The 26,360-nt window shown below is 42.2% G+C and overlaps 1 protein-coding gene across 2 annotated transcripts in view; it reads left to right on the forward strand.

The window, feature by feature from the left end:
* The window catches only part of LOC106607810 (scavenger receptor class A member 5), a 47,661-nt gene that overhangs the window by 8,946 nt on the left and 12,355 nt on the right, over positions 1–26,360 (forward strand). For both annotated transcript variants that reach the window (XM_014205178.3, XM_014205177.3), the window contains exons 4-7: positions 13,696–14,370; positions 16,874–16,954; positions 17,615–17,722; positions 21,869–21,934. In XM_014205178.3, coding sequence (XP_014060653.1) covers positions 13,696–14,370; positions 16,874–16,954; positions 17,615–17,722; positions 21,869–21,934 — 930 coding nt within the window. The remainder of the gene's footprint in view (positions 1–13,695; positions 14,371–16,873; positions 16,955–17,614; positions 17,723–21,868; positions 21,935–26,360) is intronic.

The following is a 26,360-nucleotide window of genomic DNA, read 5'->3' on the forward strand; positions in this document are numbered from 1 at the left end:
CCACTTTTTAATACACATTTGCTTTCATTCATATATATACTTTGCGTTCATATGTGAATATTTATGAGGTCTCCCTATATGACCTGGGCTTCAATCTCCTAGCCAGCACAAATATGCAGACCTGACATCTGAACCTTTAATCTATGCTTTTAGATAGATACTGTAAGAGAGAGGGGTCATATCACTCCATATTTCAGATGTACTCGTTGACCCATGCTGAGAGATTACATCTCTGTAAGGTCGGAGAAGGCACAGCGTGAATACAGAACTGAACCCTGTGGACTGTATCAGAGGATGCTCACACACTTTCCATAAACAACCTCTGTTGCTATACCTCTGGCCACTGCACACTGGCTCAGAATGACTGTTGCAGCTGTTAAAAAGTTGAACAGCTTACATACAGTACAATCAAAGAAATGTGCTACTTAGTAGGATTAGTATAACTACACATTACTCTGACAATCACAGTAACTATCACCCTCCTCCTCAGGAATTGAGATTTAATGGAAGTGCCAAGGACAGTAAGGAGGGACATATGGAGAGAATAGAGAATTGGGATACTGTATAACAGTCTAAATTCTCAGAGTTCAGCTTAGCAGAGCAGTGAAGTAAAACTGAAGCACTCCATGTTCTATGGCTACTTGACCTTAGCACATGATGTTGAGAGTATATGAGAAGCGAGTGACCCTGCCTGAAAGTGTTCCAGTGAGTTAGCAACCTTTAGGATCCTTACTGTCTCTCATAGTTTTGATCATGTTTATGAGTAAAAGTAATGGACTTGTTTGACCAGTGTTTTTAGATGGGAAGGAACCGGTGCAGTCAAGAGGAAAAAGGCTGCAAAAAAATAAATGAAATGTCAACCCAAAAACTGTATGTAGGATAAATTTGAAGGAGGATGTCACAGAGAGTTCATGCTTTTCTACTATCAACAAGTGAGCGTGAAGAGAGGCAGCTTCCTATTCCAGGTACATAACTAATGTGTCATGTTAGAGTTGTCCTATTTCAATAGCTAAACAAATTGCAGCTGCTTTAAAAAATGTTTTTAACTTGGCTACATTAGTCTGTATAAATGGCCCCTATGAATCATAATCAAGTGCCTAGTTAAGCTTCAGGCATTGGGAGCCATTACCCCCTTACAGTGGGTTCATGTTTCAAAGCGTGAAAACACCAGGATTTGCTGGTAATAACCGCTCCCCAAACCTTTTCCTGCATAGTCCTGTTCCAAATGCCTACAGGTCATCTGGACAGTCTCTCTACATATGAAATAAACCAGATCGACCTGTTCAGATCATCTGTTGTTTTGAAGGCCGACTAGTTGCCTATTCCTTGATACGGTCATAACCCACTGCGCACAGGCGTCAGTTCAATGTGTACTTTTGATTTACATTTGGTTGAGTTTTCAACTAGTGTGAATTCAACGTGAAATCAATAAAAAATGTCACCATGTTATTAGATTTAGGTTAAAAGACGAAATGCACTTAAGTTGATGACTTTTTGCAAATCCAAGCAGTTTTCCACATTGATTCAATGTCATCACATTGATTGAAGTGGTTAAAGTCCTCTTTATGTTTTGTTTACCTCATTTCTTTCTGACATGACATATGTTATGTTCTCGAATTTGGCCAAACTACGTCGGTATTTTACCTCTCGTATTTCTTACACGCTTAATTCAATTAAATAAGGACTTTTTTTACTTACCTCATTTAGCCAGCAAATCCCTGGTTTGAGAGCAACAGATTTTTTTGAAGCTGTAGGACAACATTTTCCATAGGCCTGTCTGGCATACATTTGAAATATAAGAGATTTAAAAGAGCGTTGTTGGGCGTGTTTCAATTTTGTGCAAGCCCAGTTCCATGAACTAAACCTCATCCATCTGTGTAAATAGTTAAACAGAAAAGCACTGCTGAGAGAGAACATTCAACAGGAAAACCTTTCTGCTCTGTCATGAGTCATGACGGCCTCACCGTCACTTCTCCCCAGATGGTTATTAGTTGGAACGATGGTGACTTGATTTAGTTCTACAGGCTCAGCACCAGGTTAACATGCTCAGAGGCTACTTTATAAGGAATGCAGTCAGACCTGAGATGATATTGGTTTTTATGTCGAAGCAGTTTCGAGAGATCAAGATCAAGGCACCACTCACTGTCCATGTTTTTATTGTCTTGGTAAAAAACATATTGGTCTGTTCACTGATACCAGTGTCTAGTTATTTGCTTTTCTGAATCAGAGTTTTGCTATATTTAGGGATCCCTATTCTTGGACCTCCTCTCCGCTAAGCTGTCTGGATGGAGACTTACATCCTTCTGTTGAGATGAAATGATCTTTTATAGATACAGGCATCTACAATATTTTACTGTAGACATACTGTAGACTTGGGCTATTGCTAATCGTTGGCGTCCACAAACAATGTTTAGAAATACCCTCCAACCCCTGTGTATTAATAAATGTTATGTGGCATGATTCTCTACCACAGGAACCATTTCCTGTATGCCTCTGTTTACCCTATACATTTGAGTAATGTTTTCCATTTGAATGTACTGTATGTAACCAGTCAAATTTGTGCACATTTTTACTTATGGCTTTTTCCCGAAGTGGATCGTTGGAAAAGTTGAGGGCTGCTGATTTTCCTGACAAGTTGCTGATTAGCATAAATTACCATAATACTGTAGGTTTCTGCTATGAAAAATCAGACCACTGATTTTGTTTTCGAATTAACTTGTTTTTTTTCTGACATGCCATTCCTTAGATGTTTTCCTTTTGGGGTGGACCTCGACTCTGCATGGATGGTCAATTGAGCCGCTCCTCATAGCTCAAAGAGAACATCAATAGCACTACCACACCCAACTCTATGGTGCAAAATCTTTCTAGGGTTTAATTTTTCATTCGTTTTATATGTGATTGTGAAGTCATATGATTGTAAAGACCCGTCCACTATTGAACTTCTCCTGCCTTGCCGAAGTCAATTTGGACCAATGAAACCATCTTCCTTGTCTTCGGTATGATGTTTGTAGGATATGATCTGGTCTTGGCACTGGGGCTTTCTTGGCCCAGTTTGTGTAAAGCAGTAAAGCTTAGTCTCAAACCTCTCTGCTTACTCTCAACCACACTGCTGGCCAACATAACCACAAACTGACAGATTAAAGGAAGGTCTGTGGTCTGATGCCAACCTTGTGGCGTTTTCATTATCTGTGACCAACTAGAAAGGCACTACTCAGCCAAATTATTAGAAGTATAGGACTTGGGCGAGGCAGGAGACATTCAAATCCAGTCTGAGTTTTTGGGAAAATAATGAGAAGTTGAGCTTAGCATAACCACAGACAAGTTTTTTACGATGTCTGAAGTTATTTATGACCATATTTACATATTTCATATAACATGATACAAGATAAAAAGCATGAATCTATAACACATGTCATGCCCAGTTCATCCATAGAATAACTTTCTTCTCATAGCTGAAAGAGAACATCAATAGAACTGCCACTCCCAACTCTGAGAAACTATTGGGTTTCCGTGCACATTTGCAAGTTATTTCTTATTTTTATGTGTTTACGCTTGATATTAGTGAGAAGTGAACTTTTATATGGGCTTCATAAGCATTCTGAAGAAGACAAAGATTTTCCGCAAACACGTGTAGCTTGGCAACAGAGTTAAAGCCCTGGCTGGAACCCTCTCTAGTTTCCAAGTGCCCCTTTTTGCCCCAGTTTCCGTCCATTCTTCTTTGGAAAAGCCCCTCTAATGAACTTCTGAGCTGACGTTCAGGCTCCTTTGTGCCGAACTCATTACAGACAAGGATGAACCCTTGGGTTCCCGTTGGATAAGTCCTGCTCCCTATAGGCTTACTAAGAAGTCATGAATGCTAAAAACATGCCCATTCAGACAGAGAGCTAAACAGCGTGTCAATTAACATTGTAGCCATAATTGGTCTGGCCCGTTGCTGGACTGTGCACTTTGCATTTCCTGACTGTTATAATGAGTTGTCCCCATGTGCTGAGTTCATTCCACGCAGAGAGCTTTGTCAGCTGTTCTATTAAAAATAGTCAGGGGTTAGTGACGAAAGGGCTGATTAGCTCTGACACCATATCTGGACTGGATGTTAATAATATCTTTTCATTAAAAAGTTATGTTGGGAATTGTTGATTTGAATCTTAGTTTTTCGTTGGCGGTCCGTGGTCCCTCCTAACCGAGCGGGACAAATCCCCTTCATGTCAAGAGGTTAATAGGATATAAACTATTCCACTTTCAAGGACCTCAAGTAGTTCACAACAGACAAGTTTTAGAAAAATAACACCGGGAAAACAAAGCTCTGCCCGTCCAATAAACCAGCAGTGTCATTGATACAACTTTTCACAAATGACTACAGTGATTCTAGAAGTCTGCAGGAGAGGACTATAAATGTATTTCACACTCAAAGGTCGCAGCAGGGTACAAAATTAAACCTCTAAATGTTTCTCTGTTTTACAAAGAGGTAATTAAGCACAAGAGATTCCGAGGCCTCATGCTGGGCTGTGTTTGTGTCTTGGCCGCCATAGGGTTTCCAGCCTCAGTGATTATACTGCTGGGAAAACACACAATGCATGATGGCTGCCATCAGGGGTTTGCATAGTTGTTACTTTCAAACAGTGTATGGGGAGTTGATTAGATGGCAAAGACAAATTAAACAAACGATTGGAGAGCAAAAACCGAAGGGATTGTTTGTCTCATGTCCAAGCCCTAGGTTATAAATAGTAGTTTCATGAACTTGATATCTGTTTGTGTTGACTCTACAGTAAACCTCTGAGATCAACATCATTACCTTCTATTGTGGCTGTAAAAGTTGTTTTGTGGCATTCTTATAAAAATAGTGTTTAGTCTAGGGAAACAATAGTTCGAAGAGGGAAATTTCATCTGCCTCATTACTTGGTTTACTAGTGGTTCAAAGTTGTTTGCCTCAATGCTTCTTCAAGGCACAGTATCTCATAAAACTGTAGTGTTGACAAACCTACAGGCAATGATGTAGATAATGCCCTCCCTCCCTGAATGTCAGAAGTAGTAATGAATAGATGCAGAGATAAGCTCAGATGAATTGAGAGAGAATACTCTAATTTAAGTTTCCTTAGGCACAAGACATTTTCAATTTCCATAGTGAAAGCCCTCGGGAGAGAGCGAGAACAGGTGCTTTCTACCTCAGGGGCTTCAGGGAAAAGCTCCCCCTGTGGTCCCAGAATGCATTCCTTCAACCAGCCAACCCCCCTTTCAGCAGGACTTGGCTTTGATCCCTCTCACACCAGAGAAAGTGATGCAGAATCAAACAAAAGCCTGGGTTCTATATTCCAGCAGCTAGGTTTCAGATAGCCGGTTGAAATTCCATTCCACACATCCCGAGCTAGCTACAGCCTGCTGGTCAGGTATGACCTTCTCATTGTCCAGCAGACAGTCCCTTCATAGCCACTCCTGGATCACATTGTCCAGATAGAGTTGGTAACTCCCTGTCTGGGACACTGACTGATCTATGTAATCCACAGCAGTTTAGCGCACATACCGTCCAAACGAACCTACACTCCTCAATTACGCATTCAATCCCATAGGCTTACGGGTAAGAAAGGTTGTTCCAGGAACAGGACTAAGTCGAGCCTTTGTCTTGTCCAGACAGTATGAATAATGGCTTTCACCGATGTGAAACAAAACAGATTTAACCTCCCATAATTGTATTATTCCACCTGGAAAATGTCAAGGTCTCTCTATAGTTCTCAAACGGCTCTAGTTGCTCGGACAGTTCAGTAGTGTGCACAGATGAGATTTCTCCCTTCGTAGCAGACGTCCACTGGAGTACCTGACTCTCTGTTTGGGGTATTACATTCGGAGGTTGCCATCACAACATGGAACTACTTGATGTGTATCCACCACAAACAGAACTCACACCGTGGGGATAGATGGCATACTGGAAGCACAGGCAGCTGTTTTTGATCTGCTCACTCATCCTCCCCCACAAACAGCTCAAATGCACATCAATTTGGCTGGTGGATATAACAAATAGCTAGTAGACAGTATCAGAGTCAACATTCAAGTGACACACTGGCTTTTAGCATAGTTGGTGAAGGCCAATGTAAACCAAGCATGGGCCATGTTTTTAGACTCTGAAGAGCACTTGGGCACACAGAGGAACTTTTATCATTAATTAAAGCTCCAGGGTGGGGAAGGGTTTAATGGCATCGAACACTGCGATTAGAGAAGGTTTATTGTTAGATATTAAAGTTGGACGAAGGATTTTTGTCCTGGGAGAGGTTGGTAATTTCAACAGGAACGCTTAGTCAAACGTCAATATGATAACGGTTGACCCAAAAAGGATCTCTCCAGTTGTAATAACGGAACTGAGAGTCGGGAAGCAAGTGCAGGTGAAACATTTAATAAAACAAAACCAGTAACGAGCAAATTACATAAGGCTACACGTCGGTACACAAGAACAATACCAACTGGTGAGAAAACTTAAGGGAGTGACATAAAGGGGAGGTAATGATGAAGGTAATTGTCACATGCATCATTATAGGTAGTGGACCAAACTGTAGCGGGTATAGTGAACATCTTCTTTTATTGAAGGAAACCAAAACACTTACACAAAACAAACGACGAAACAGTCCCGTAAGGTGCATAGTCTAAACAGGAATCAACTACCCACAAAACCCATGAAGAAAAACCCCTACTTAAATATGATCTCTAATCAGAGGCAACGAGGATCAGCTGCCTCCAATTAGAGATCAACCCAAACATACACAACATAGAAATAGAAGAACTAGAAAGGAAAACATAGAAATAGATAACATAGATCAAACCCAAAATCCCCAAACACCCAAAACAAACACCCCCCTGCCACGCCCTGACCATACTATAATAACAAAATAACCTCTTTACTGGTCAGGACGTGACAGTAATGAAGTCCAGGTGTGAATCATAATGATTAACAGGTGCGCATAATGATGAGTGCCAGGTGTGCGTAATGATGAATCCCAGGACGGGTGGTTAGTATTCTGGCAACGTCGTACGCGGGAGGGGAGGAGCAGGAGAAGATGTGACACCAGTGGGATATTCATCTTGACTCAGGCGTCCAATATCGTTGTTTGTTGGGGAAAGACAGTCCAAAATAAATTACGCTTGTATACATTTCCATGGCCACCTCAGCAAATTCAGCAGGCCCTTTTAATAACCTTATTGAAAACCCTGAGAGGCCTAGACAGCCAGCTTAGCATCTATGGCTACAGGGTCAGGTCTGTACATGCACTGTGCAGTATACAGAGTAAATCCGATGAGACTCTTTTTCCTGACCTCCCCACCACTTTTACTGCAGCCTGAGTACAAGTTAATGCCCTGTTTAATGTGCGCGTGACTCCGAGAGCAGAACACAAACTGAAATGTGTTCCAGATGACAGTCATGTCACAGCCTACACACTCTGATGTGCTAAAAAAAAGAGTGACTTGGCACCCTGTGACAGCGCTCAGTGCTGCTCTCTTGTCTCAGCGCCGAGAGGAGCACTCAGCAACACTGACGAGGCCCTGACACGCATTCCCAGAACGAAATGATGCCACTGACTCACTGCTTTCAAAATTGGCTCTCGGAGGAATGCGGCTCTAATAGTCCTCTCCGTGCATCTTCTTGACAGTGGCACTGTGAAGTGGACGCAGATGGAGCCAGCCCAGCGAGCCACCCTGTAAATGTCATGTCAGTTTGTGCGTCCCATGGCTCACATTAAGTTGTTCAACTGTAAGAGCCTGGTTGTATCAGTATGTTTTCTCTCAAAGCCCTTTAACAATCTGAGATCCCTTTGATTTGAGAGTGGGCTGCTTCTTGGCCAGTCTGTGACACTGTGGATGAAAGAGCCGAGCTGGTCTGAGCAGGATCTAGGATGGACGTCTCTCTGGCCTCCTCTCCCAGAGACAATGGTCCTATTATGGGGTGGGTGCTGGCTGAGCCCTAGGGCTGGGTGTGCCACCATGGATCCAGCATGGGAGTGCAGGCCTGGGTGCTAACGTAGTGGTACAGGTTTCTACTGGGCTCTGGCCTGGTGTCTACTCAAACATTCTGTGACACTGTGTCCTCCTCAGAAAACAAGAGCGCTGTTGTAGGCCTATTGTGTCCCTGCCAAGACATGGCCAGACCAGAGCTCCAGAGCATTGCTGGGTGGACGAGGTTGTTGATTCTCCCCAGAGAGCCCTTTAGTGATGTCTAAAACACCCAGACCTGTGCATGAGATTGTAACTAAGCTCCATCGTTGTCTGTCACTGGGAGAGAAAACTTTCTCATATGCAATGAGCGATGATGGAGAAAGAATTTGTAATGATTTAATCAGGTGCAAGATCATCTGTAAATCAGCTTATTGGTAGCTAGACACTGTCAGAAGTATACTCATATTCCAGTTCTTTCAGTAAATGACTCATATAGGATAAATTATGTTGAATCTATCTGAATGTGATATATAATTTGTTTTGTTAATGACAGAGCCTATGCAGAACCCAGAACCAGTCAGAGACATAACAGATAAATGTGAGGACAGGGAGCCATAACTGTCAGGGCTGATAGATGGGCCTTTAAACTTCCCTAGATTCAGGTTAACCTGCTCTGTCCAGATGCACTGTTTGTCTGTCTGTCTGGAGCATGAACACTGTCAGCACCTGCCCTGTCCTGCCCTGCACAGTGTCTTTCTCTATCAGGGTGATTCACTTAAATGCATGCCTCTAAGCCCTAACCCTTCTTCTGAAGGGCCCTTGACCTTGGGTCAGAGGAGGAGAATGGTAACAGATAAGACCGAGAAACAGCTGGTGGGGTTGCTTTGATGTGGGTAATTGAATGTTTATTGATAAAGACTCTACATATGGATGTACAGTGGAACATAGACTCACCGGCCAGCTTATTAGGTACACCGTCCGTTTATGAAAATGGTTAACTCCTACAGACATTGAGTCACGTGGCCATGGCTTGCTATATAAAGCAGGCAGAGAGGCATCAAGGCATTCAGTTACTGTTTAATTGAACGTTAGACTGGGCAAAACGAGTGACCTAAGCAACTTTGAGTGTGGTATGATCGTGGTGCCAGGCACGCCGGATCCAGGTACTCAGAAACACCTGCCCTCCTGGGCTTTTCACGCATGACAGTGTCTAGGGTTTATCGAGAATGGGGAAACAAACCAAAACAATCTAGTCAGCGGCAGTCCTGTGGGCTAAAACAGCTTGTTGATGAGAGAGGTCGAAGGAGAAGGGCAAGAATCGTGCAAGCTAACAAACGGGCCACAAACAGACAAAAAATTACGCAGTACAACTGTGGTGTGCAGAACGACATCTCGAAACGCACACCTCGTTGATCCTTGTCACGGTTGGGCTATTGGGTTCCACTTCTATCAGCTAAAAACAAGAAGGAGCCGCTCCAGTGGGCACAGTGGGCACGTGATCACCAACACTGGTGTGGAATGAGTGGAAAAACATTGCCTGGTCTGACAAATCCCAGTTCCTGTTGTGTCATGCTGATGGCAGAGTCAGGTTTTGGTGTAAGCAACATGAGTCCATTGACCCATCCTTCCTGGTGTCAACGGTACAGGCTGATGCCATCTTGTATGCATGGACCAACATTCCTGTGGAACGTTTCAAACTTGTAGAAGCCATGTGTTTACCTTATATTCACATTGAACTGTAGGCTGTATATTTTGAAGTGTTAGATTCATGCTGTAATATGATGGAGATATTTGACCTGGTCATAGGTTAAGGTTCCCTTTAACTTATTAAATTATATATTCTGTGATGGATACCTTCATATATTTGCGTCCTTCCACTAGGCACGTTCAGATAGAGATGAGAAAAACCTCCTTGACTGCATTACTACTTGTACACTGAGTATACCAAACATTAGGAACACAGCTTCAGTTTGTCGGGGATAGACTCTACAAGGTGTCGAAAGCGTTCCACAGGGATGCTGGCCCATGTTGACTCCAATGCTTCCCACAGTTGTGTCAAGTTGGCTGGATGTCCTTGGGTGGTGGCCAATTCTTGATACACACGGGAAACTGTTGAGCGTGAAAAACCCAGCAATGTTGCAGTTCTTGGCACAAACCAGTGCACCTACTACCATACCCCATTCAAAGGCACTTTAATCCTTTGTCTTGCCCATTCACCCTCTGACGGCACACACACACAATCCATGTCTCAATCGTCTCCACCCATTCATCTACATCGATTGAAGTAGATTTAACAAGTCACATCAATAAGGGATCATAGTTTTTATCTGGATTCACCTGATCAGTCTATGTCATGGAAAGAGCAGGTGTTCTTAATGTTTTGTATACTCAGTGTATTTTGTAATGGTTGTCATGCATGTCTGTATGTGGTACCCACTGAGAAAGATCCCACTATGAATGAATATCACACGTCCTCAGGGTATTTCTTATAAAAGGCTGATTGACAGAGACAGTAGAGGAATGCATTGCAAATTATAATATTGGCAGTTTAATGGTTCAATGAAATGTACTTAATCCATGAGAAGATTCCAGCAGCAGGAATGTAAGCAGTTGTCCAGTGACACAGAACTCAACATCACACTACCAGTCGGTACTCAAACTACACCTTAGACACTGCTGCCCAACAGTATGTACATAGTCATTGAACACTGGTCACTATAATAGTGTTTACATGCTGTTTACCCACTTCATATGTATATACTGTTTTCTAGTCAAGGCTCATCCTATATAACTACTGCTGAACACACCTTTTCTATTCATATACTGTCCATAATGTCTATACACAACATCATATACTGTATATATATATTTATATTCTGGACTCTGACATTGCTCATTCTAATATTTCTATATTTCTTATTTTCTTAACATTTTTGGGGATTTGAGTGTATTGTTAGGTATTACCGCACTGTTGGAGCTAGGAACATAAGCATTTCTCTACACCCACAATAACATCTGCTAAATATGTGTACACGACAAATAAAATGGGATTTGATTTGATAACACAATGAAGCAATGTATCACTCGTCCTTGTGAACAAGATCTTGTAGGATATAGCTTAACTTGTCTAACTTGAACGTCTGACTTGAACTTTAGATAAGTGTGTTATGATCTTGATGTATTGTTGATAGAGTGCGGTCTAACATTAACTGGCACACTCTCTAAATTGGATGTTTGACATATTTTAACTCTTAAAATACCGAATATCAGTGACACGTTTTGTTTAACTTTTGATTTTCACCCGAACACCCAAGGCCAAAAAGAGAGACATGAGCCACATCAGACAGTACTGTTAGAATATTGTGACATAACATATTTAGAGTTTTAGACACTGTTGTAATCTATCCCTTCAACTAAGGCCCATTCAGGGAGAGATTCAGTGATCCTCTGAGAGCTAGATAGAGAGACTAGTCGGCCAAGCCGCTCAGTTTGAGGCTGCATTCGCTCTGTTCCAGGACAAATGAGTCACAGCAGGCTGTGGCGATCGCCTTCCTCACACTTGGTATGTGTAGTCCATTAGGTCGGTTCCAGACCAGCTCTGGGTGTGGGGCCCCAACCTCAGCCCCCTTTGGTCATTTGAGCCTCTGAGCGCACACAGGTGCTATGAGCCTGGCAAACTGTCAAACTGCCACTACTCCTTTTCGAAAACCTGTATATTGTTTGGACTTTTCTCAGAGACAGGAATGAGGACCATGCTTAAAGCAGGTTGTCCATGGATAGTTAGCAATGCAAGTACCCCCTTCTCCCTCTACTAACCCTCCTCAGGAGTTGAAGCCCTAGTCGCCCAGACTCATGGTCCTCCAGGGACCAGTCAACTTTATCTGTCCAATCATAGTGGTTATGTTATTGTTAGTTCCAGGTCATTTGGTTATAGAACCCATAACGAGCTATGGTGGGTATGTTTTGGTTTTATATTTACAGTACATCCACTGGTAGAGGAGGTGTGTAGCTGAAAAAAACATATGGTTGTTTATTGAGGTATTAATGTTATTATTTTACAAGAGGATGTCAGTTCTTACTGACAATAACACACTTCCACGAGGTCAAAAGTCCCCTGCATACTGAACTCCTGGGACACAGAACATGTATGAGGCTACTATTTTTTTGAAGAGGCTTGTTAAGAGGCAACAGTGGATAAACAGGAACATGGGTGTGGGGATTTGAAATCCAAAAACAGGAAAAGGAGAGCAGCGTGGCCTGTATGTTTCAGACTCCTGTTTTTTTTTAAACTAGTTTGAGAGTAAACAGCTGACTAGCACCTGGTCCTAGAGATGGTGTTGCACGGTAAGATCCTGTAAAACTCCATGATGCACCAGAACAGTGAGGACTCTGGGAATAACAGGTCGGCCACCACACTCTCACAGGGGATGTTTTACACATTGACTCTCCATATCTTTTACAGATTCCGCAGTCCTCATGGTAGGTAGTCTAGTGGAGGATTGGGGTTGTTGACCTCACCTGCTGGCTGTTTCCGATGTTGAAATGTATACATTAGATCTCCTCCAGAGCATTGCTTGAAACTTAATTGGGCTCCCAGATTCTTGGAACTGAAATACCTGAATAGGAGCAATAGAAAAATAGGAGTCTTTGTGCATTTTGGAGCATTTCAAGGAATGTCTGTTTTCTTGTGTGAGTTCTTGCAACTGGCCTTCGGTAGAGCAGGTCACGCCAAGAGCCTCAATGTGTTACCAGAGACTTCGGTGTCACCAAGGATGAGTGATTGAATGCTAAATGAGTGCAGACCTTCACCTACTCTATATTCATCTGAGTCTAGTTAAGGAACCCACATCTTTCTCCTCTTAATTTATCCTGCTGGGAAACAAATCCATCTGTTTTGGTTTTGTGGTTTTTGCCACATTAGAACCGAAGTCAGTGAATTCCTGATGAATAACAATTAGGCTTATCTTCGTGTGGAAATAACATACTGTACGATAGACTATCATTTTGGAAATGTGCTCAACATAAAATGAGAAGGAATATAAAGTCCCTTTTGTGCAGCCATGTAGGCAACATGTCCTTCGTATTGAAATAATTCATTTAGTTCTGGCCCACAACACACACATAGGCAACAATGTTATAATAGCTGTGGACAGGGATGAGAGATGTTCTGAGCATCTGTGCTGGGAATTAGCCATTTCCATCCATTTTTCCAACATTCTCTTTTTCTCTCATTGAGCAACATTACATTACATTGAAAGTATAAGAGAGGATGTTGTCATTGCAGAGCTGAGAGGATTTGGTTTCAACATACTGTATCTATCTGGCTGATTGCACTGTTACCAAGAAACTTCCCTCCAACAGAACCTAAACTTTAAAGGCCCAATGCAGCTGTTTTTATATCAATGTCAAATCATTTCTGTGTAACAATTAAGATCCTTACTGTAATAGTTTTCCATTAAAATGGTAAAAAATAAGAAACACAATGGCTTTTATGGGAAGGGGAGGGCACCTGAAAACTGAAAACTAGCTGTAATTGGCAGATAGGTTTGGAACTCTCTTTGTTATTGGTCTATTAACTTATTTAGGCAAGCCGAAACTCCACCCATTCAAACCCTGCTGATTAGAAGATCATGTAGATTGTATGTTCAACCAGCAAATGTCAGGAAATAACATTGATCCAATTTTTTCACACTTTTACTGTAGTAAGCATTGTTCATCTTTAGCGTTTTCTATGTAAGCGTAAAATCCCCTCTCTCTCCTCTCTCCATGTGTCCTCCTCAGTGTCCAGGTCTCAGATGTCCTCAGAGAAGCAGGAGGCACTGATGGAGAACATGACCCGTATGGGGGACCGCTCCCGGGAGCTCCAGCAGTCCCTGGGCGACATCTCCTCTCAGGCAAACCTTCTGGAGAAAATCTGGAAGCTGGAGAACCTGTTCCAGAACCACAGCGAGTCCTTACAGCAGCTGGGCCGGGCATTTCACAGCCTGGAGAGGGACATCAGGAATCTGCAGGGCCAGTTCCAGTCGACAGACAGTGCAGTGGAGCAGCTGGGGGACCGTGTCTCTACCCTGAACCAATCGTCCCAGAGGAACGTGAGTGGGCTGAGCAACCAGCTGGCCCAGGCCGCTGTCTCGCTGCGCGACCACAACCTACTGCTGAAGAGCGCAGCGGATCAGGTGGACCAGCTCAAGGAGAGGCTCGAGGAGGTGGGCTGGATGGTGGACGCGGTCAACCACACATTCACGAGTGACATCAGCATCCATCACCTGAAGATCCAGGACCTGCAGGTGCAGATCAGCAACGTGAGCCAGGACACACGGTACATGAGGGAGACACAGGTGCAAATGGAGGAGACACTGAAGAACGAGGTGGAGATCCTCAGCACCATCACAGAGGACCTGAGGCTCAAGGACTGGGAGCACTCCAATATCCTCAAGAACATCACCTTCCTAGAAGGTAATAACGGCCCCAACAGTAATCACTGGCTAGAAGTTCATGTCATTATTATCCCCCTAGAGTCTATTGGCACACCGGTGCATCAATCTAAGTTACATAACACAAAAATCCCCAGCAGAATCTGTGAGTTTAAGCTAGAGATACAGTATGTGTTACTGTATATCTCACACTTCCACAGTGAAAGGGTGGCAGAGCTAGAGCAGTGTTTCTCAGACCATGACACATCCCGAAAATCAGTCTTCTCACATAAACGTCTGTAGCATCCGAACGATTTGACCTACAAACTATTATGGCCACTCTATGGAAAGGGGAAGATGTCAAAAACATGATGGTGTTCTCCGTCTTGCTCTACGACCCCCACAGTACCAGTTTTTAAAAAACGAACGGAAGTATGATGGTAGTTTTGTACCTACCCCAAAAAAGGGGTTAAATCTGTATCTCCTAGATTTAGGACAGACACTTCCAAATCTTGTTTTTATGATACATTTTTTGACTGTCCTTTTTGCCGTTTATGAATTTGCTATTCAATGGCCAAATTCAATATTTTATCAAAAGAAAACATAAAAAATTAAAAATGTATACCTAAAGGCATCCTAAAATTCAGAATCAAATCGCTAAATTATCCATAGTATGACCATTTTTAAACATTTCCTTATGTCATCTTAGCACGTCCACCTCCATGTTGATAGGAGTTGAGTGATGTTAATCTTTGCATAATAAGACTTTAAACCAGTATCTGATGTATACTGTTTGTAGGTGGGACAGTGGTTTATCTAGGCTGGAAACAATTGTGGGTTACATTTAGAAGCCTCCAAAACCAAGGAACTCAGCCCTGTCATTAGTTCCCCCTCACATCACATTTGTTTGTCATTAAGTGTGGGTTTAGCCAGGAAAGCTGCACCTCGCCATGGTACTTGGTGTTTCTGGCCTGATGCCTCCTCTCCCTCCCTCCATCCCAATGCCTTTTGCTTATGTTTCATGCCTACCTTCCAATTTGGCAGCGGTGGACAAATGAGAAGGGAAAAAAACATATTGCAAAAACACACATTTTTGCAAAGTTGAGAGGTGGATTAAGAAACTGTGATGTGTTGGTCTGAGGAGAGCGTTAGCATGGAAACATTTATAATCATCACACAGCCACTTGATTAACAGTAATGGCCTCAGGAGTGACCTGTTTGCTGTTTTAGTGAAGTGTCTTCAGGCTGGGAGGAGCAGTGTGTCTATTGACTTAATTCTCATGGAAATGTAATTTTCATTACATAACATTGATCTAGCGCTGTTTTCATTATTCACAAATGGTGAAACAAAATAAGGAAAATGTTCTTTTAGATAATTTGATAAATGGACATCCTGGTGTAAAACAATATCAGTCTCCTAAAATAGCCTAAACTTTTTTTTTTAAAGCAGTCTAATGTTTTTAAATAATCGATCTATCAGCTTGATATTAAACGTGTCAAAACTGATTGCATTGCAGACATTTTCCCTTGACATGCAATTAGCCCATTACTAACATATGGATTCTGCTCAGCCAAATCAGATTTGTTGATCCATTATATGTTAAACATTCTCAATTTAATTAATAGAAGACTCTAAATAAGAAGTGATGAGTGATACCGTTGATCCCACTAAAACAAACCAGTCACCACTCAATTCAATTCAGTGTTTTCTCCTTCAGGCCCCCCAGGGTGATATGACTTCCAAGTCAACCTGACTTCTCACTAGTTACTATTTCACTCCGATAGATTAAGATTTTCCCAGTAAAGTTTCAGGCCAGGCCAGGGGATGTGGAAGTGGCTCAAAGCATGGCCAGGACATTATCTTCGGATAGACAGATGTAGGATCTTAGTTTGATCACCCTGTTGCAGGAGAAATTTCCTGCAATGCAGGAAATGTAAAACTTGTCGTGTATTTGAGGTTTAAAAAGTCTTCTGACGTTTTTTAATTTCCACTTTAAAACGTCAGACTTGATTTTCCCTTAAGGAAAATATGTCAACCCCTACAAAAATGTAAATTCATTATAATCCACATAATAATTCACATTATCTTCCTGCTGTAGCAAACTGTCTCAAATTAAGATCCTACATCTGTGAGGATCAGATCACACCATTATGTGAAAGGTTACTTTGGAACATGTCAGTTGGACAAACAAGACAAATGTCTAACTATTCCATTGTGGTTCCATTGTGGTGTACCTTGTGTAACATGTGCTTTCCATCAAGGCCAAGCTAATTCTACAAACAAGTCTGAAGTCAGTCAACTGGTTCCAAGTACAACAAACCATTGAACGATGTCCCTTAACCATGTTTGAGACTCAGATTTTGCCTTAAGCTCCTCTGCTTTAGTCAGAGGGTGTGGTGAAACAAGAATGACATACCAAAAGGAAACCAGTGATTTATGGGATTACACAACTTCAATAATCATATTGTTTTCATATTACAGTATATTAATCTGTTTATATTATCTTGTGATCAACTTAATGCTTTAATTACGTTGTTTTCAACAGGGCCTCCAGGACCAAAGGGTGAGAAGGGCGATATTGGGCCACTTGGGTCACCTGGTATGGCAGGCCTCACAGGGATGAGAGGTTCGTACACTGTACAGTACTGTCATTTGTCCTATTCTAGCTTTCAACATACAATACTTTCTTCAACCATTTTTTAAACCAATTTTTTCTAAACTTATCTTACTGTAATTGGCCCGGGTCACAATTGTGAATTATGTAAACCCTCATAGACCCTCAAAGACTTATTTCCAAGAAGAATGCTGAAAGCAAGCCTCCCTTTAGGAACATGGGACATTTGTTATAGCCACCCAAAACACTCCTCCTACCACATTCAAAATCTCAGTTGTTCCTCTTTCCTACTCATTAAAGAGTTGGGTACTCCAGTACATTACCTTGTGAGCAATGCAGTGACAATATCTTCAATACCTAGTGAACAGGACTACTGGTGGTTCCAAACCCATAAATCCACTCTATTTGCTAACAACCTAATAACAGCCCCTCAAACTGGGCACAAAGCATCCTGGGAAAGGGAGTTAGGGCATTCCCTTTGATAGTCTTTCATGACATAATGAAATGATGAATAAAGAAAGAGAACATTGGAAAATGTTATTATGGCATGCAATGGGCCCATTGTACTCAAATATCCCGATAAGATAGGTTGTTTTCATTCTTCGAAATGCATGCCAGATATCCTGTTTGAAAAGTCTTGGGAAAATGCCTTTATCTATATCTTCCCGGCAGGTTTTACAGGAGAAAAAGGCATCCAGGGTCCAAGGGGACTAAAAGGCCCGAGCGGCCCCGACGGCCTACAGGGAGAGAAAGGGGATATGGGACCCGAAGGGCCCAAAGGTATGTCTGATATTATTCCTGTCTGACAGCTGTAGAATCATTAGTTAAACTATCATCTGTACCTACCTGTCTCTTTGAACCTTAAAGGGGTGCTCTCACCGATTGTGCCACAGTGCTCTCTCTTCGGCTCAGGCTCCAGAGAAGGTAATCCAAGGCAGATGGATGGAGGATCAGGGTCAATTCCGTCTGATTTGTTGTGTCTCATTGACAACTATATCTGCAGGCCTTCTGCCTTTCCATCCTAACCCATAGCAGACCTACCTTATCAGCTGATGTGCTGAGCCAACCTAAAACCTTGAAGATAGAAATGCACTTCATGACCAAAAGTATGTGGACACATGTATAATTTCAAAATCTTGGTCATTAATATGGAGTTGCCTACACCTTTGCTGGAACATTGCTAGGGGGACTTGCTTCCATTCAGCCAATTCAGTTTGAATTTTCCACGCTACGCACTTCACCACTCGGCGGTCCCATTCTGTGAGCTTGCGTGGCCTATCACTTTGCGGCTGAGCCGTTGTTGCTCCTAGACATTTCCACTTCACAATAACAGCACTTACAGTTGACCGTGGCAGCTCTAGCAAGGCAGAAATTTTACGAACTGACTTGTATGAAAGGTGGCATCCTATGACGGTGCCACGTTGAAAGTCACTGAGCTCTTCAGGGGTCACTTAGAAATGTCCTTGTTATTGAAAGAAAAGCACATTTTTGTCCATTAAATTAAAAAAATTATCAGAAATACAGTGTAGGCATGGTAAATGTTGTAAATGACTATTGTAGCTGGAAACGGCTGATTTTTTATGGAATATCTACATAGGCGTACAGAGGCCTATTATCTGCAACCATCGCTCCTGTGTTCCAATGACACGTTGTGTTAGCTAATCCAAGATTATCATTTTAAAAGGCAAATTGATCATTAGAAAACCATTTTGCAATTATGTTAGCACAGCTGAAAACTGTTATACTGTTTAAATCTGGAGCATCAGCATTTGTGGGTTCGATTACAGGCTCAAAATGACCAGAAACAAAGATCTTTCTACTGAAACTTGTCAGTCTATTCTTGTTCTGAGATATGAAGGCAATTTCATGTGAGAAATTGCCAAGAAACTGAAGATCTTGTACAACGCTGTGTACTACTCTCTTCACAGAACAGAGCAAACTGGCTCTAACCAGAATATAAAGAGGAGTGGGAGGCCCCGGTGCACAACTGAGCAAGAGGACAAGTACATTAGATTGTCTAGTTTGAGAAACAGACGGATCACAAGTCCTCAACTGGCAGCTTCATTAAATAGTACCCTCAAAACACCAGTCTCAACGTCAACAGTGTAGAGGCGACTCCGGGATGCTGGCCTTCTAGGCAGAGTTCCTCTGTCCAGTGTCTGTGTTCTTTTGCCCATCTTAATCTTTTATTTTTATTGGCCAGTCTGAGATATGGCTTTTTCTTTGCAACTCTGCCTAGAAGGCCAGCATCCCCGAGTCGCCTCTTCACTGTTGACATTGAGACTGGTGTTTTGCGGGTACTATTTAATGACGCTGCCTGTTTCTCAAACTTCTCAAATGATCAATTAGCCTTTTAAAATTATAACCCTGGATTAGCTAACACATCGTGCCATTGGAACACAGGGGTGATGGTTGCTGATATTGGGCCTCTTTACGACTACGTAGATATTCCATAAAAAATCAGCCGTTTCCAGCTACAATAGTCATTTACAACATTAACAATGTCTACACTGTATTTCTGATCAATTTTATGTTATTTTAAAGGACAAAAAATGTGCTTTTCTTTCAAAAACAAAGACATTTCTAAGTGACCCCAAACTTTTTAAACGGTAGTGTATATAGTGTATGTCTTGCTCTTACCATACTAATAGAGGAAAGCCAGGTCCGGGCTTTAATTGGTCCAACCTTAGCCCTGAGAACTGGCTGTAGACTCCTATGGTGCCTCGACACCATAGGAGTCTATAGCCATGTCTCAAAGCCTTCTAGAAAGTAATTTCCCCTTTTGTCACCTTGTGTGTTGGAAAGCAGCACTTGTTTTGAAAGATATGTGTGAGAGATACTCCTCTCACACACATGATTCGAGACACAGCACCTTATCGTATTGGTCATAGATTTGACTCTCCACAATGGGCCTATTCTATTTCTCCATGCTAACCAAACAGCTGTTCTGGATCAGTTTAGTTTGGGTGAACTGTCCGGTGCTGGAGGCTCAAACCTCTGTGAGCCAACAACATTAAGATCGGATGTGGATGCCCTGTGCTGTCTATCTGCCCTGGCCTCCCAGGCCTAGCTCTATTAGACTGACTCACTGAGACGTCAACACGCAATTAACAGGGTTAGATAAATATCAGTGATGCTTGCAAAAGGATCCTTGTGGAAAAGGCAGAGGTGTTTTGGGGCTTGTTAAAGCAGGCCTATGAATAGCCAGGCGGTTTCATTATGTCTGTTTTTCTGTGAGGTAGAGTGGTGTTTGCAGTAGGTGTTTGAACCAGAGTGAGTGTCAAAAATTTCTCAACCTACGATGAGGATGTGGTCAGTACAGAGCACTACCCGACACTTGGTGGTTCGGTTTGGGCGCCACTGCAATTGGTCCCTTTCCTGTGATTTTAAATATGATAATTCAGGAAGTAAACGTGGGATAATGGTCACTTTATAATCATTGTGTAATGTTACTTTATTACAGTAACAGCTCATAACCACGCCTTGGGGTTTTAGACTTGTAATTACAGAGAAATGTTCCCACAGAACTGAGCGGTAGGACTCAATCAAAGGCATATCTTTAGTTTGTTATTTTTATGAATATTCTACTAAATAGTACAATAATGTTCCTTTTTGCCTTATTGCATGGTGTCCTCTATTATCATGGACATACTTCTGGTATTACACATTAAAATACAACAAATCTGAAGATTTTATTGAGTGGAATTAAAGATTGAAATGGAATGATTACTTCATTTTCTACAGCCTCTCTCAAGTCCAGACAGTAAATTGCATGTATGGTGCTGGCATCTGAAATCAAGAATTTCAGTTGAAATTGCAAGGCTCCAGAATGTCCACACTCCGATCCTCATCAGATCAACATCAGATGCCCTCATTCAGGACACAAATGTCTTCAAGGAGGATCTACTTTCAATCGCATTTATAAGACTATTAACTGGCCTCAAGTAGTGAGGCTTTTCTATGTCTGTAAAGCATATGACGTCATCGGACAAGCCAGAAAGATGCCATAACGATTCTCTCCGTTCACTCTGAAAGAGGAGATGCAGGACAACTGTGCTTTCAGCCTCTCAATCCCAGTCATTTTGTTAATTATATCCTTTAATCGTTAAATTGATGTTGTCTTTTGCCCTGACCCCTTTTTGTCTTTCAAGATTTGGCATACAATCCACAGACAGCTGAGTTGCCTCAGATGTTGCGAGCGAAGCAACAAACAAAACAATGGCCCACAACAATGGACGTCAGATCACAGAGAATCAAGGACATATGGGTTCATGTTGATTTTTGGGGAAACATACACCCTGAACATATTTGCTATTTGTACTGTTTCTAGTCCGCTGCACTGGCTAGGAAAACCAAAAGCCGAAGAGACTGTAGTCCACAAGGGGGTTGTCCTATAATTTGTATGTCTAATAACAAGGTGATTACATTTCGTTTGTGAGGCTTCAATTCAGGTTAACAAGATAATAAGGTATCCAAAGGGAAATTGAGCTGAGGGATAATGTTTAATATCAGACCTGAGGTTGGTATATCTGGTGTTCTTCTCAGGGTGAGGGGGGCTATTTTAGAGCTACTTTATGTTCCCCCAACCAAGTGCAAAAAGACCCTCTCATGTCTCCCAAGTATTCCAGTAAGGCAATTTGGAAACCTCAAACCATAGCCTATCTTTAGGCCTAATCTCTGCCCACCCACATAAAGTCAACAATGACAGAGTCAACCATGACAGACGGAGAGGGCACCGCTCAGAGGAGAAGTAGCATGCTAGAAGGTTCTCTAGGGACATACACGTAAAACTGTTCTTCTTCAAGTGGATCACTTGTGTTCAGTTTCATTCTGTACTTACATGATGTTATTTATTAATCTGTGTTACTCCTTATTTCTGCCACTGAGCGTAACACAATATTTTGTTGTCTGTCTTTCGTTTCCAAGGTGACAAAGGAGACAGAGGACTGAAGGGCGAGAAGGGAGATCGAGGTGACCGTGGTGAAAAAACAGGTGAGACCAGTGAGCAGTGAAGAGTTATGGGATTGCTGATTCCTCCTCATCCTCCAAATGATCTTGGTCGATGATGTTGTCCATTGTTATCGGCATACATATCGCTAACACTGCTGCATCGTAAAATGGGTTATTGGAATAGGTTGTTATAAAACCCAGGTAGGCTATAGAATTTAACCCTAACTGACCTCCCAATCAACTTTCACTACCTCTGCACTACTTCAGGGGGTGAAGGAGTGCAGAGGGTCTTTTGAGGCCTTTTCCCTCTCTGTTTTGCTTTGGAATGCTGTTTACTCCATCACAACACATTCCAAAACTCAGCACCAGAGCTGAAGTCACATGCTGGTCTCAGTTTAGTGAGTTCATTACTCATTTACATCAGTAGCTGGAGGCTCTCACCTGGCAGACCCCACTTGTAAACAGGGATGCCAGTAGATCAAACAGAAAAATAAACTATTTTTATGGACCGAGCCACAACAGGCATAAATCTCTGCTCTACTTGTACATGGAAAGGTCACCTCATATGTTGAAGCAGTTATTAGTGTGACGTTTTACAGGTTTCTTCCTGTATCCAAACCACTCAATATGGCTTACCTCACCAAATAATAAGTATCAAAACATTTATTCACAGTGTTTGAAGCATGGGCAAACTGTTTAGTAGGCCTGGTCGTACTGAGTGGGCCTGTCGTATCGTTGTACGGTATATGCCCGCACACCCCCACTGACAGGTAATTTCAATAAAACCACAATGTGTTTTCAAGCAGGGAAAGAAAACAAACCCGCAAACCTCAATTTCTTCCCCCACACAGGAAATATTATTCTTTCTCTATGACATCATTAAACCCATTTTGGTGTGATGAGAGCTGGAACGGTGTTCTTCTTAAAGTGACAGCTACAAACATCTGAAATACATTTCTCTTCATTAGCTACAACCAGGAAAAGATCAGAACTCCACATTCAAAGCCATGTGATTTAAGAGGTTTTCTTCTGCTACTTGGTCTGGATTTGTTTCCATAATTGTCAAGCGCTCATGCTTGTGGTTGATGGAAAGCAGTTGTGTCACACAAAGTATAGGTCCTCGTAGTGAGAGGAAGGTCTGTCACAGCTCAGACACCGTGGGGCTCTCCCCCAGTCCCCTTGTTCATTTATCTTCTTTACCTCGCTTTACTTTTAGAATGTCATAACTGACAACCATGCTTCTCCTAGAAGGCTGAGAGCCGGGGCTTACCTCAGGCTGAGGGTTAGGGCTGAGAGTTGGGGCTGAGAGTTGGGGGTGCAGTTGAACCTAAAGCCCCATATACCGTAACTAGCGTGACAAGCTGTAAAATGTCAGGTGCTTTAAAGCTTACTTGGTAATTGTTGCCATAGCGTTGCCTTTCACCCTAACATCTACATCCCTCTCAGGGTGGGGGTACCGAACTTTGATACGATATCCCAAGAGTCCAACAGAAACTGAAGTCAGCTTGGATTGGAAAGATTATTTTTACAGGACAGGCACAAGCTCCATTCTCCACATTTGAAGTGTCAACCTGGTGCTGAGTTACTGACTGAGACTTTACTCATATACACATGCATGAGTGGTCACATTTACACATGAACAACCTGAAGTTGTGAACATAACACACACTCACGCGTGCACTCAGAACTGCACACACACACGCCCCAAAATGTACAGCATTGTCTTAGTCCATTAGTCCAGAAATGTTGTTGCAAAGGGCCGAACATCGGTTCCCTGCCAGATGTTGTAAGCTGCTACGCTAAGATTCAGATTCACTCCCTTCCTCTTCCCTAAGAGTAGAGAGGAAGGTATAAAGTTTGGTTGACTGACAGTTTCATAAGTCAGTGTAGCCATTTTTGTTCTTTAATCGGTTATTGTTTATGACCTTATTATGTTGCTCATACATGCCAAAATCAAGTCAGATATCATTTTCCCCAGTGTATTTGTAATGAGTATGAGGGGAGACAGAGTGCTTGTTACAAGCGCAGGGCACAGCAGGTGTTTATTGTAAAGGACCACAGGAGGAGGCAGGTAGCTGGGTCCAGGGGCAGGGACAGGCAGAAGGTCATACACAGGGACTCCAAAAAGGTAACAGTACAGGCAGGGATAAAGGCTAATAACGTAGTCTGGAAGATCAGGCAAGAGGTTGATGACAGGAAATCTGATAGGCAAAAGTACAGGCAGGAAAGAGGGGAAAAAAAATTGTTAGTGAGGCTGGCCAAGAACTATGATACACAGGAGGACTAATATGGAACTAAACAGCTCTCCAACTAGACCATGGACAAAAACAAACAATACTTCACAATGATGGGATGCAATGAACTGAACTAAATAGTGTGTGTAAATGACATACAGGTGTGTGAACAGGTGATCAGAATTCAGGTGATTGGGATCTGGAGAGTGAGCTGCGTTCAGGGGATCTATGTGTTTGAGAGTGTGAGCTGGAGAGTGCGCTGTGTTCAGGGGATCTATGTGTTTGAGAGTGTGAGTTGGAAGCAGACGTTACAATATTTTAATAATGAAAAGACCTAGTTAAAATTGGATTTTCAATTATGTAAGTATAGCAAAGTGGGCCAGTGCTCCAATCGCCAAATGCACAGTTGGAAACGTGCCTGCTTTTATAAGGTATTGAGAGCACTGTTTTTAGTGTTTTCTCCCATAAGACTAAACGGCTCTTTTTCTAGAACAAATACTTCTGTTGTGAAACTACAGAGAGATGTCATGAATGTATTCTTGTTGGCAGTGTTTATTATGATTTTGTGGAAAAGCAGAAGGGAGGATGATGTCTAATCCAAAAAATAGTAATTATACAGATGATTAACAAAACACGAACACAACCGTATTCATACTTTGGTTTTTATGGTAAATGTGATTGAAAAAACTTTTGATTGTGGTTTTCATACACATACCTTGTCCATAATGTAGAGGCCTATGTGATTTTCATTGAAGAGGTAAGGGAGGAGGATGGTACATGTGATCTGCATAACATACCAATACTAACGGACATACAGTACCAGTCAAAAGTTTGGACACACCTACTCATTCAAGGGTTTTACTTTACAAAACTATGAAATAACACATATGGAATCATGTAGTAACCAAAAAAGTGTTAAACAAATCAAAATATATTTTATATTTAAGATTCTTCAAAGTAGCTACCCTTTGCATTTGTCACACCCTGATCTGTTTCACCTGTCTTTGTGCTTGTCTCCACCCCCCTCCAAGTGTCGCCCATCTTCCCCATTATCCCCAGTGTATTTGTACCTGGGTTCTCTGTTTGTCTGTTGCCAGTTAGTTTTGTTTGTCAAGCGTATCAGCGGTTTTCCCCTTGCTCCTGTCTTTTTCTTGTTTTCCCGGTTTTGACCATTCTGCCTGCCCTGAGCCTGTCTGCCGTTCTGTACCTTGTCACACCACCCTGGATTATTGACCTCTGACTGCCCTGACCCTGAGACTGCCTGCTGAACTGTACCTTATAGACTCTGATCTGGATTACTGACCTCTGCCTGCCCTTGACATGTCGTTTTTCCTGCCCCCTGTTCTAGTAATAAACTTTTGTTACTTTGACACTGTCTGCATCTGGTTCTTCTCCTGAAACGTGATAGCTTTGCACATTCTTGGCATTCTCTCAACCAGCTTCATGAGCTAGTCACCTGGAATGCATTTCAATTGACAGGTGTGCCTTGTTAAAAGTACATTTGTGGAATTTCTTTCCTTCTTAATGCGTTTGAGCCAATCAGTTGTGTTGTGACAAGGTAGGGGAGGTATACAGAAGATAGCTCTTTTTGGTAAAAGACCAAGTCCATATCATGGCAAGAACTGCTCAAATAAGCAAAGAGAAACAATAGTCCATCATTACTTTAAGACATGAAGGTCAGTCAATCCGGAACATTTCAAGAACTTTGAACGTTTCTTCAAGTGCAGTCGCAAAAACCATCAGGCGCTATAATGAAACTGGCTCTCATGAGGACCGCCACAGGAAAGGAAGAGCCAGAGTTAGAAGAGACTTGTTTGGGCCAAGAAATACGAGCAATGGACATTAGACCGGTGGAAATCTGTCCTTTGGTCTGATGAGTCCAAATTTACGATTTTTGGTTTCCAACCACTGTGTCTTTGTGAGACGCGGAGTAGGTGAATGGATGAGCTCCGTATGTGTGATTCCCACCGTGAAGCATGGAGGAGGAGGTGTGATGGTGTGGAGTTGCTTTGCTGGTGACACTGTATGATTTATTTAGAACTCAAGGCACACTTAATACATCTAGACGTTCCGCTAGCGGAACACCACTCCAATATCCAATGATAAGGCGTGGCGCGAAATACAAACTCCTCGAAAATCCGAAAAATTCCATTTTTCAAACATATGACTATTTTACACCATTTTAAAGACAAGACTTTATCTAACCACACTGTCCGATTTCAAAAAGGCTTTAC

The sequence above is a fragment of the Salmo salar genome, chromosome 06 (assembly GCF_965601325.2).
Source record: "Salmo salar chromosome 06, fSalSal1, whole genome shotgun sequence".
Taxonomy (NCBI): Eukaryota; Metazoa; Chordata; class Actinopteri; order Salmoniformes; family Salmonidae; genus Salmo; species Salmo salar.